The 13,118-nt window shown below is 33.6% G+C and overlaps 1 protein-coding gene across 1 annotated transcript in view; it reads left to right on the top strand.

The window, feature by feature from the left end:
- The window catches only part of LOC122567199, a 112,993-nt gene extending 99,975 nt beyond the window's left edge, over positions 1-13,018 (top strand). Inside the window, exons 4-5 of the mRNA XM_043725516.1 lie at positions 2,640-2,840; positions 2,952-13,018. Coding sequence (XP_043581451.1) covers positions 2,640-2,840; positions 2,952-3,301 — 551 coding nt within the window. The 3' untranslated portion in view covers positions 3,302-13,018. The remainder of the gene's footprint in view (positions 1-2,639; positions 2,841-2,951) is intronic.
- Positions 13,019-13,118: the final 100 nt, after the last annotated feature.

The following is a 13,118-nucleotide window of genomic DNA, read 5'->3' on the forward strand; positions in this document are numbered from 1 at the left end:
TATTGTTAATGAAATTTCTTTCGATAAAAGCTTAAGGAAGAAATAATATTAAAGAAACATGTATTTTTAAAAACTTCTAAGATAGGAAGCTACAGTAAACAAGACTGTATTTTAAATTTTGATCAAACATCAACTTTCAAAGAGCGATAAATCTGCATCGATATTACCATACGAGCATAAAAAGAAAAAGAAGGAATAAAAGCTTTGAAGAAACACGAGCAACGTTCAATGAGAATGGCCTTAAGGTTGGAGACACGTGCGTCCGTTCTTAGACGAAGCGCCATGGTTGAATGGCGCGAGTCACGGGTTTGTCGAAAACGGTTAAAAGCTGGCTGTGGACGATCATAGATAGACACGAAAATTCGTGGTTCGCCACAACGACGACCACAACGACGTCGACGACGACCACGACCACGAAGGCGACGGCGGCGGCGACCGACGACGCGACAAGCGTCCTTGCTCCAACCACTCGTGCTACTACCGATGACGTAATCGTCGCGATACCCCGCAATCTTGGCGCCGCGGTAAACTCGTAATATCTATTTTTATCTGGTGGAAGCAGGGGCTCCGCCCCGTCTCTTCACTCCTCGCATTCACAGCCACACTAGGACGTAGTCTTCGACACACCCGTGTTCCACCGCCTCTCTTCTTCCTATTCCTGACTCTTAACCTCTAAATTCAGCCTCCGCGCGGAATGACCAGTCTCTGACCAACTCGTCATACTCAGCTACCATCCTTCTTGTTATCTTCACTTCGCCTTTCTTCGCTTCTTTCGCTCCTCTTATCGTCTGACATGCCTCTTGTCAGTCTTGTCGCAAACGTTCTGGTAAATTAAGTTCGTCCCGTGACGACAAGATCATTCGATTCGATCAAAATTATGCAGCGACAATTAAACGAGAATTACCTACTGTCAAGAAGTCCACGATAAGTTCGCGGATCCGTTGAAAGATGGCGTAAACACGTTCCTGATCGGGAACGGGTTAGGGTAGGTTCGGACGCCAACGTCGTCGCGGCGACACGTTAATTATAGCAAAAAGTTACGATCGATTTATTGGTCAGGCCGTTCGTCCTCCGCCGGTCTTTTGCATATTTAAAAGCGTTTTCGATGTTCCTTTTTAAGAACGTCTGATAAAACGGCGCCAATCAGCTCCACCTGTAGTACATCCTTTTATCTGGGTGCCAGTATTCGATGTCCCCATGAATGTCGACCGGTATCATTAATCATCGGCTAAAACGAAGCAAATAAACACGGTTTGGTCAATTTTTGCGATAGCTAAATCGAGTATCACCGACCGATAGATGAGCTCTTTACGACGTCTTTTATCTGGATTATTGAAAATAACGTAGTAACTGACTAAGTAAATATTTGCTCATTGAAAACAGCTTTTAAGTCACGTGAAATAAAAATTCGATTTTTCTATGTATTTAGAAATTTTTCACTATTAAATCTGTTAATATCAAATGCAAAGTATTGAAAGCAATTTTCTTCTTATATATTTAACGCGGTATCTACTACACATACTTATATACATGGCTATTGGCGGCGATGATGAAGACTTAAAAATATTATGGGGATCAAATTTTTTTATGTCTATAACACCGTGTCTCTCGGGTAAAACTTTTGAAATTTATTTATTGTCGCTGAGATTTTCATCTAGAGTTTCTTTAATCTGGTATTTAGAACGAGATTTTCTATATTTAGGGCAGTTCAACAGGATGTTTATTTCGATATCAAAGCAAAGAATCTCGAAATCAAAAAGGGATCATAATTTTGATTTCAGGAATAAATTCAAATATCTTTGTATCTGTACTTAAAATAAAGTATAATTTATGTTTGTGAAAAGATTTTGACGATTTTGAAGTTGACACGTTGAAAGTTCTATGGCCGTATCCTATCCCATAAATATATGTAACTCTTGGCTTTCTGCGTCGTAGCAGATTCTTTCTCCTTTCTCCGTCTACTCTCTTGTCTACTCTCGAATCTGGCGCCATCGTCCCCACAACGGTCGGCGAGACGCGTGGGACTTTCCGGCGACAAGTCCTTTATGATACCGCTCGTACGCCCGCAGCCTCTCACCGAGCGAACACTTTTACCAAGAAAGAAAGACTCCTCGTTAATGACAGATCTCATCTCGTTTCGAGGCATGCCCGTATCGCAATTCGTGGAAGTTCTTCATAAAAACGGCAGATTAAATTCTTTGATGCCCACGCTATCGAGAACTTTCAATTAACAAACTTACAGTCGTTGGATACAAGTTCCTTTTGGTTCGTAAAGAGGAATTAACAAGAGAAATGATCGTTATTAAAATTGATTCTTTATGGCAATATATGCTTGCCATGAAAATACACTTGATTTGCATGTCATGCCGTTAACATTGTTTTTATGTATTTTATGTATGTTTTGCAATTAATATAAGTTTACATTGGAATAAGATATACTGGTATAAAGGATGATTATTATGGTCCTTCAATTTATGATCTCTTAAGTTTAATTGGTACATCCTTATAAACAGGATAAGGTTGAAAGTCATGCATTAAGTTATCTGTATTTTATATGATAGTTATTAGAAATCATAGTGATGACCAGATCATGGTAGTAATTATATATAATTCATAATAATTCTTCTTATCTGTTACAGGTGAAACAGGACAAAAGGAATGGTGTACATTAGCATATTGGGAATTGGGTGGTAGAGTAGGTCGCCTCTACCCTGTAGAACCTTCAACAGTAAATGTGTTTGATTCCCTCCATGATGGTGATGGCCTTTGCTTATCAACATTGGCTGAAAATCATGTTGCACCGCCCGCGGTCCAAAGAACAAGAAGCAAAATTGGTCTTGGTAAATTCCTTTTATTTTGTCAGTAGTACATTATTGCAAAAACATAGAGATATATGCTAGTTAAAGAAAATATCTTACGGGAAGTAAAGAATCTGAATTATTTATTTGCAGGTTTAATGCTTAGTCAAGAAGAAGATGGTGTGTGGGCGTACAACAGATCTGAGAGCCCAATCTTTGTGAATTCACCTACTCTGGATGACCCGGAGTCTAGAACACTACTTGTCTATCGCGTGCCTCCAGGCTTTTGTTTGAATATCTTTGACCGTACCAAAATTCTACAGCTTCCATATGGCAGCAGTACCACAAGAACGAGCAATCAGGCTTCAGGCTTTGCCTCTGGTCCTGTTGATATCAACTCCGTCCGCATCAGCTTCGCCAAAGGCTGGGGACCCAAGTACTCAAGACAGGAAGTCACCTCTTGTCCATGTTGGCTCGAAGTACTCCTAGCACCATGCAGGTGATCCCTACAACTCATTACGAAGGTATACAGTCTCGTCCGTTTGCGCCTCTTCTTCCTCCTCGTCGTCCTTCGAGAGGACCGATCTGTGAAACTGACGCAGCAACGACGAAGCTCCGTCCCAAAGGCTGCCAACGGATACTCATACGATGTGGATCGCCGCCAGCAGTCTTACCAAAGTACTCCTCCATACATCCAGGAACAACGTCGTTTTATTAAAACAGGGAAAAACGAGAATCATTTGACAAGAACGTTTTATATTCTTGTGCCTACGAACGGAGCATACACAGTTTATACGTGGTACTCGATTATCATTAATTTTATAACTCGACTATATTGTATCGCAATATTCTTCTTGATCGGTCAATGATACTGTTGTACTTTCTTGATAATGTTAAATGAGATTTTATAAAAAGTGAGGCGGTGGTTTTCCGCTAGGTCTAGTCAGTGGTATTTAACGTTTTTAGGCTTGACGCTAATATGTCTTGCATTAAGAATAACATAATATAAACAATATTAACTGAAATCAGGGAAAGTGCGAGAGTAAAATTGACGTGTCAATACAGTCGTTTTTCATGGTATTGATCATAAGTTTTAATGTTTGTACTGTCTGGCCATGTCCTCGTTTATGATTAATCATTGTACTGCAAGGAAGCAGAAACTTGGGCTTCCGATAAGGTCTAGTCAATGGTGTTTGAGAGTAAGAAAAGCTTGTTGATTGCATGGATTTTAAAATCTATTTAAATTATCAAGAAACGAGAACACTGCCAACAGAATCAAAGGAAGTACTTAGCGTTTTATGTTACCTTCAAAAAGACTTTTACTTTAATAATGAAAGTAATATTATTTGTAGTATAAATTTCCTGCTTTTAGATTGAATTTAATCTAATACGAGAAAAGGTTTGTTGGTTTGAAAAATAATAAGAATTCACTCGATTTAGAGATATCTTTGTTGGTTCATTGATTATTTAATTCAATGACAGAAGTCCCTAACCAGTCAATAGCGGAATTAAACATGTAACTTTTGTAAGAAAGTCACAAAACTTTTCTCAATATTTTTCCTTATTTTTATATATTATAAGATGGTATTTCAGCGTTGAATTGTATAATCTTGTAATGAAGTCTCATCGATATTCAAATGTCGTGTACCACGAGTACTGTAGTTGTCTCCGATCGTCGTTCGGTGCTGTACATACATATATGTACATACACTGTGCCTTCCCAGCTTCCTTCGTGGTGCAATGCACGAGTGATAGAACGAATGTGTGTGTGTATGCGTGCGTGTATCTAAGGAAAGCGAAAGAAAATGAGAGAACTCCGCGTGCCAGCTACGTTTCGCACCAAAATGCCCGAGAGCTTCGTACTGCAGTAATACGATACTGTGATAAAAGTTCGAACCAGGTCTCTTTTTTCCTTCCTTTTTTTTCGGACGCGTTTATGAAGCACCAACGATAAACTAAAAAAGCAATCAATCTGTTGAAATGTGTATATATACGCAAAGAGAGACAAAACGTATGCTTAATAAACAATAGTCCATAGACTCGAATCTAGAGGAAATGTTGAATTTATATAAAGAAGTACTGTTTTCTCGTTTAATTTTGTACAGTCTTGAGAGTAAACAAAATTAGTGTAAGTGAGTGGAGTTTTACAAATTTTATCGTGAAAAAGTCTTCATTAAGATCCGCCTCCAAATCCGAATGCGTATAGAGCGTGAAAGAAGAGAACTCATGTAATGCAGGTTGAGCGATTTGCGCATAACAAAAGTGGAAAATACATGACTGTAAGAGAAGGAAGAGTGTGTAGAAAGATGATGTTATGTATGTGCATACGATTTAATATGTACCACCAGTCATACGTATTCATTCATAAGCATACGCAACACAAGCATCTATAAAACACAATCGACTGATCGTTTCTTCTTTTCTTTTTTTTTCGAGCCGTTAGTTACTTTCTTTTTCGTACAGCCGTTTTTATCGGTATAAAAGCGTATGTATCGTGGACATATGGATCGTGATCTATTAAGGTACGATCTTGTGTGACACGTCGAACGATAATATTGTGATGCGTATATTGTCGCTTAAATGTTATATATTAATATGTATACGTATGTATACAGAAATGTTTATAGGTAGCTAGCTATATCTATTGCAACGGAGTGATTCTCTGGCCTGTATGTGATGTTAGAAAATTGGCACTCTTAAGAATACATAATAACGACGTGGTGTCGTTCTTCGAAGTACCGTTAAACAAAGAAAGTGTTAATCACTTTGGAAGAAACTTTTGTAAACGACCATAACCATGGGAATGTATTCTTGATACGCCATGCGTATAATCATATCGCGTACAGGCCTAAGAATCGTCATGATGAAAATTGTAACGGCAAGAGGGAAATTTTTTGTCGAAAAGTCGTCCATCTCGGACAGGTACGTTGCTTTTTATAGTCTTTTTTTTTTTGTCACGGCTCTAACTTGCTGTTATAGTCGAGGTTGGCTCATCGCTGGAATTGAACCAAACGCGTGCGGTCAGTCTGAAAGCGATTGTTCGAAATGATCTTCAAGTAAACACGGAGCGCAATAACGGTGCTCCATATAATTTGTATAAATATTTTATTTTCTTTCGTAAAGATTCGATTAAAAATAAGTTTACTTATTTTGTGAATTATATAACCCCATTTCGCAAGTCAGGAAATAAGCATTCTATGTTGACAATTCTTTGCAAATTTCTTTCGTTATAAACAGACGACGAACGATTTGGTCGTTCCTACTCGTTGATTGTAATACCAAGACACAGTCGTTCCCACAGCATTACGTCAGAAAAGGATGTATAGTTAACGGTGTACTTAACGATATTTTGTAATTGAACGTACGCAAGTTGAAATTTTGCTACACTCGGTCATAATCGTAGTCTTGTTAAAATTAGGTGACTATATTGTTAAAGAAAAGATATACATCTTAACGAACGAAATATTTATTCATACTCTTCTCAGAATAAATAAAACGATTAGTTTGTATATAAAAAAAAAAGAGGAACACAAAATGTAACATCCTTTGATACCTACATCTTGCTTTATTGAATGAAAAAAATCGATCGATCGTTCGTTAAAAATAATTTCATTTTCACGTCGTTCATTTAACACTTATTACTAATAATAATATATGTATATTGTAAAAGTTGTTTATTATAAATTATTATAAATTTATTATAAATTAACGTCTTGAATAAGAGAAAAGGTATTGTATTGTCGATAAAAGACCAGTTAAGCCGCGTTTAAACCTATTTCTCGGATCAATTCATATAGCAGCATGGATAATATTCAAGTACATATATACTTTTGAACGTAATAACAGTGTGAGCGACCTCTGGAGCGAATGAAGTTTGGAATATTTTGACAGTTTCGTATGGTACGTTACGACGTCTTAAGTAACACCATGAGCAATATTTTTTCCATTCGTTCTATCGTTCTGTTTCTGTCATATTACGTTCGTTCTGTTCTGTTCTTTCTATACATAACATCTCTTTCGTATCCATTTTCGTGGAACCAGTTGGTTATATATTTACGCGATAAACATAATGCAGTTAGTGTCAGTGCTTTGAAAGTTGTGTTTGGTCATCTATCATCGGTAGAACTCGACGAATGGCGTTCGGCTAATTTCGTAAGTATTCTTATGAAATTTTGAGGGCACACAACATATCTTATGTTATTTTCCGGTTTAATGTGCAAATTTTATTATTTTCACGGCACTCATTTTCTTATAAACTATACCATTGGTTAATTCTTCTTAGCTTAAAAATGTTGGTTACTTCGTCTAGATATTTGCAAATAATTTGAATATATTTCATGTAATTGAAACGCTTCTGGTAAAAATATTGAAAATATTGGCCAACAAAGACAGCTTATATATACCTATCATAAATACGTTTTATTTACTACATAGTTTTATGTTTATGGAAGAAAATGAAGCAGAGATTCCATATTAATTGCTTGGTTTTCTTTTCTTTCGAAATATTTAAGTTAATTAACGACGTTACCTGTTGCAATTCTTTATCGATTCGTTTCCACATGGAATTTTTCTTTTTTCTCGCGGTGAAAACTAACTTATAAGAGAAAATTTCGTTCATAATTTATCTCAAACACTCATAGTTCTAATTTTATTAAATTTCTTTTACAAATCATAGCTGTTTAATTTACTTCGACACTTTCTTACGCAATAACTTTGAAATAAAACAAGAGCGTCGTTGTGATACGTATCAAAATCGAAATGTCTGTCATTCAAAAGCTCCAATTTACTATTTTCGAATTCTGTGCAAAATGTGTCAAGTTCCTCGTAGCTTTGTAGTGAACGTAAAGCAATATACGGATCTAATGAAACATTTACGAATATTTAATCAACAAGTGAGATAACGTATTTTGTTGTGAACCATATAAAACTATAATATTTCAGCATTAACTGCCATGCTACTTGTATTCGACCACTTTGTTTCCGATTTTAAGGGAATCGAAATTTTTTGAAACAAGTTTTTGATATTTCAATTAGATAGTCAGTGCATTGAAATATTCAAAAAATTTACTCGTAATGCTGCAGTAATTAAAACGAAAACGGAGAAATACTCTACAAGGTAGTTGCAAGTACAATTATAATTATACATATAGCATGTAACGCTTCTCGAAGATATACCTGCAGAGTGGGCCAAAAGTCATGGTGCATCGGAAAAATAGGATGAACGAAATTGAGAAAAGAAGAGGAAATAAGTCGGAAGTGTAGATTTTTCAAAATAAACTTTCGTTTCATAGAGTACTGTAATTTCAAAATTCTACTTTCAGACTACTGTACATACATTGTATATCGTTTGGTAATGAATTTTAGATTGAAGGTTACTATAAAACAGTGATTTTTAAATTTTACTTTGAAGCTTTTGTACTTATCAATTTTGATTTAAAAATTATTTGAAAAGGATAGACCATAATTTGTAATATTTTCTAATCGACACTCTAAATTATTATCGATGTTAGCTTTTCCATACTCTTAAATTTCTTTTAACCGGTTTTATTTTAAAATTATATTACAAGTTACTCGATAATCAAATTTATTTAATAATATGTTTTTTAACGTAATTTATCGAACGCCGTGATTTATCGTTAATGCTATATTTTCTGTCGTTAAATAATTTCTGTAATGCTTTCTCTGAATCAAGAATAAACTATTATACAAAGAGAATATTTTCTTCGGAATAAGAAGATTATCCTGTTCTTTGCTGCACCAGGATTTTCAAATATATTCTCTGTACTCGAAGAGGTGGAAGTTGTTGATTTCTCCGCAGGAATTGTCTGTGAAACATAGTGCCTTTCTAGCCACTTAGAGCGAGAGACGATTAACAATGTAGCACGCATAGTGCAAACGATCATTATTAAAAGCACCTTACGCTTTGTCGACCATATTGCAAGATCTAATGATAAACATTGAATGTCGCTGTTCACTCTTTGCTTCGCGAATAATTTTCACGCAAGGCAAAGTACTTGTTCTTTGTCTTCCTGCTTATGGTTTAAAAACTGTAAAATCGCGCCGAGGATCGAGCAAAGCGAATGTGTTCGAAAAAAGGGAATCATATTAGATAAATTTAAAGTACGATCATCTAATAGGGTTTTGTCGAGATTTACAGGCAATCAGCTCTAATAGAATTCTCAAAGTCTCAAGTCACCTTAGAATTAAGTCTCCTTAAGAATTCTTAAGTCTCAAGACTTAAAGAACTTTGATAATGATACTTTTTGAATAACAATTAAACCAGAGGTTTTTAAACCACACTGTTCAAAATGATTGAAAAGTACATGATTCTAACAAATAACGTTCAATTCCTTAAAACTTATTTCAATAAACTTGAATGAAGAATATATAAGATGGAACTATATATATATATATATATTCTGAATGTATATGTTGTAGCAAATGACGTTATATACATACATATATAGAAGAGACTAATGCATTGAATATTTGATATAACTTTTCGACATGTATATAGCATATTTAGTTTAGATGTGCAGTGTGTATATAGCATTATTTCTATAGCTATTGAGATTGCACAAAAATTGTTCATATAACGAGCAAATGTGAAGGATAAAAGATATCATTCACACTTGAAATCGTGATAAACACGGTAAAGTTAATAAAGATATTCGATGAATTATTGTTCAAACATACACTTCATATGCATCTTAAAATAAATAAAATTAATAAATTAGCGATAATATATAATTATAAATATAGAGATGTATATCTACAAAAGACACGTATGTCGATGGTGAAATTTTTATACCTAACAATTTCAATAAAAAAATTCAGAAATTAATCGATCAAATCAAAACAAATTCGATATTTCAATATCTCATGAACGAAAAGACTTTCGAAAATTTTATCGCTCTTTCAATAGACGAAGAATGAATAGCATGTATAACATAACACGTAACACTTTCTCCAAACTTTTTAAAGATAGTGTAACTTTTTAATCCTCTTGAATAGTGTGTACACACGTAAATTATACTTACCGCACGTAGTACTAACAATAAAATTTCAAATGGACTTTGTGCTCTTTCCTTTCTTGAAAAAGCCGACCCTACGATAATTCTAGTGCCTTACACGAGAAGTGTTTCATTTTGAAAAAAGTGATAGCTGCGTAACGACACTACCGTTGCAACAATAACGCAAAATTTCTATTCGAATGGTGAAACTAAAATTATCTTCACTCGCCAGTTTAAAATTAACACATTCTGAGAAAAATATTTCCCGAGCTAGTCTGTTGCGTAAAGAGGATATAGCTTGTCGATCGAATAAAATAGAATACAAATAGCCTGTCTTAATAAATTTTCAGGGTTTACAAAATTGACTTTCCATTAGCAATACAATAGCACAATTCTAGTCAATATACAATAGTTTTGAGAATATGCACATCCCGTTTATCAGTATTAAAACTTCTGGGAGGGGGAAAAAAAACTATCAGAAAAGCTATTACACGTGTAACCAACTAATTTGTATTTCGTTTATATTTCAGCGAAATAACGATTCGAACTGCGCAGCAAAATTTTGTAGAAGTCGGTACATTTGCAAAAGTTGCAGGAAAATAATGAATTATGTATTCTGCTCCAGAATCTTCTGATTTTTATTTCAATCGGAAAATTTGTGAAAATGCCAGACGAGAAACTCTGAGAAGTCTGCTTAAATGTTTGAATCTGACTGTCGTGTAATCGTTTACTGCATTAATACTAATTTAATTACATTAATAATACGCGTTAATTATGCATAGAGTCAAATAATAAAAGGATTAACGCAATGGAGAAACTGATAACGTAAATGGGAAAATTGGTCGATATAAGGATCGAGATATATAGATTGTTATCAACATTTTAACAATAATTTTTAAAGATACAGAATAATGATAATTGCTTAACGATTTTTCGGATTATTTAATTTTCCATTTGTCAGCAGAGACGTTTTAGTGCTTATGAATGGGAGTGTACATGCAACTAATTACGTACTATGTATTTAATACGTAAATTTAACACATACTTAGAACGTTTGTATATAAGCGGACGCCCAAAAATGCTTCATAAAATCGTATTTTCTAACGTTGCGAGCGAAGGCATTATAGGTTGTGAAGACAAATTAAAATATTTATTCAGGCTATATTCACGCTTTCTGGATGAACAATGGCGAACGATTATGTTGGCACAGTGTGGTTAAAAGTTATGGAAATTATTATTTAATGACGAAAAAATTTGTATAATGATTATGAATGAAGAAATAAAAGAAAAATATGCGAACTTGAAAGGTGATAGGTCTCCATTCTAATGTTTTCAAAAATTTGTGTGCTTACGAGAAATACGACCCTTCTTAAGTTAATTTTAGTTAAACAATGTGTAAAAATTAAGAATGAGGAATTAGTTCTTAAGCGAGCTTTAGAACGAATATGAACGTGAATTTGATAAGAAAGAAAGGAGATTTTGCAAATAATTTTGCTTCGCTTTATCAAACATTTTTTGCTTCGTGAATCTCATTGCGACAATTATATTCTAATTAAGATAAGTTGTATCATAAATGATGTAAATAAAAGAAACAACAACAGTAGGTCCAAATAATTGACTAGCAGTTAATTTAAAAAAGAAAAACCTTGAATGGTGAATATTTTAATTCACGAATTAAATAGTTTGAACCAAGATTATTCAAAAGTATTTGAATACAGAATTTGCAATTTTTATAATACGAAACTTCAAGGTTTTCACTAGATCAATCGTTTCGTAGCGCTCCGATGTAAAAAGCATGATGTATATATGTATTTGTTGTCTGTGTAAAAAAAAGGTATTTAACAAATTGTTAAAGATAACGTAAAATATTATTTAAAATAATACTGCAAACTCATCGATATAGGCAAATGATATAGGTGCGTTACATTTTTAATGGCAATATAATTAACATTATTTTCAATGAATCTCCTGAAATCTGTAATTTAATGAGAAGAAAACTCACACCAAGTTTTTCATTTAGATGAACGTGGATCGAGGGTAATAAGTTACAAAATGTTGTATATTCGATTCTATTTGCGAAATAAAATTTAACGAAATTTATATAAATAACAGGTTTAATTAACGTCGTTGTAACTTTCATCATCTTTATCGCATAGTTTCTCGGTATAATTGTTCATTCTTGAGTAAACGATTTCTTATTAAACAATTGTACGATGTAATTGTAATTTTTTCATATTAATTATTTTTCAAACGAATAGCTATATCGTTCCTGAAACCTTTTGATGAAATTGAAAATACACGGTATAACAAAGTGTTCTTAATACACTGAAATTTTAAGTCACGAAACTGCGAACATTTTACAACTTTCCCTTGATCGATAAAAGGAATCATTAAAATGATATATATATATACATATATTGTATATACAGCAAACGCGTCTTCAACATTTATACAGCGATCCAATGTAAATGTATATAAAAGTGCTCTACAATATGCTGTACTATATAAAAAAGTGATTTCCTATAAAGATAATCGTGGTAGAAATAAATATTTTTTAAGAATCAGCGAGCTGTTGAATTAACGAACTAGCAGAAAACTCAATAGAAAAATACGTTTACTGGATAAAAATTTGTTTTATTGTATTTCTTATTATTGTTAATAAAACGAATAATAATGAATATTGATAAAATTACGCAAGACCTCAAACTACGAAGACAAATTATTTATATGATCTTAAAATTAAAATGAAGATTTTCGATCTTTCGAACAGTACAGAGAAGAAAATTTAATCTACTTATAAGAAATCACTTCTTTTTCACTTATACCACTTATTTTGGAATATACCGTATGTAGACGTACGATTGCGCCAATAACGATACTAGCAATGTTATTATTACTATTATTATGATTATTAATAATGGTACAATAATACCGAATATGAATAAAAGGGTTTGTAACGAGAATTATAATTAATAGGTGTAATAAAGAGTAATAGAAATATTGACTAAGAGCGGCATTGTAAAGAAGAACAACGGTATTATTAGTCGTCTGTTTGAGAGCTCGTAATGCTATTTTCAATATAACTGTATTCAATAATAATAGGCAGAGTAATGATACTTATGGCGATGATTATGTATACAGAGAACTGCAACAGAGTTCTCGCCTTTCATTTTTACGAAAGAAAGAAATATATGAAGCTGCAAATTTTTACCTGACTTTGTTACTTAATTTACCTTTCGGTTACCAGACAACAATATTTCTTCCATTTTTATCAGATCATCGTGACAGATGAAACGACCGAATTCTT

This window comes from Bombus pyrosoma, linkage group LG4 (genome assembly GCF_014825855.1).
Source record: "Bombus pyrosoma isolate SC7728 linkage group LG4, ASM1482585v1, whole genome shotgun sequence".
NCBI lineage: Eukaryota > Metazoa > Arthropoda > Insecta > Hymenoptera > Apidae > Bombus > Bombus pyrosoma.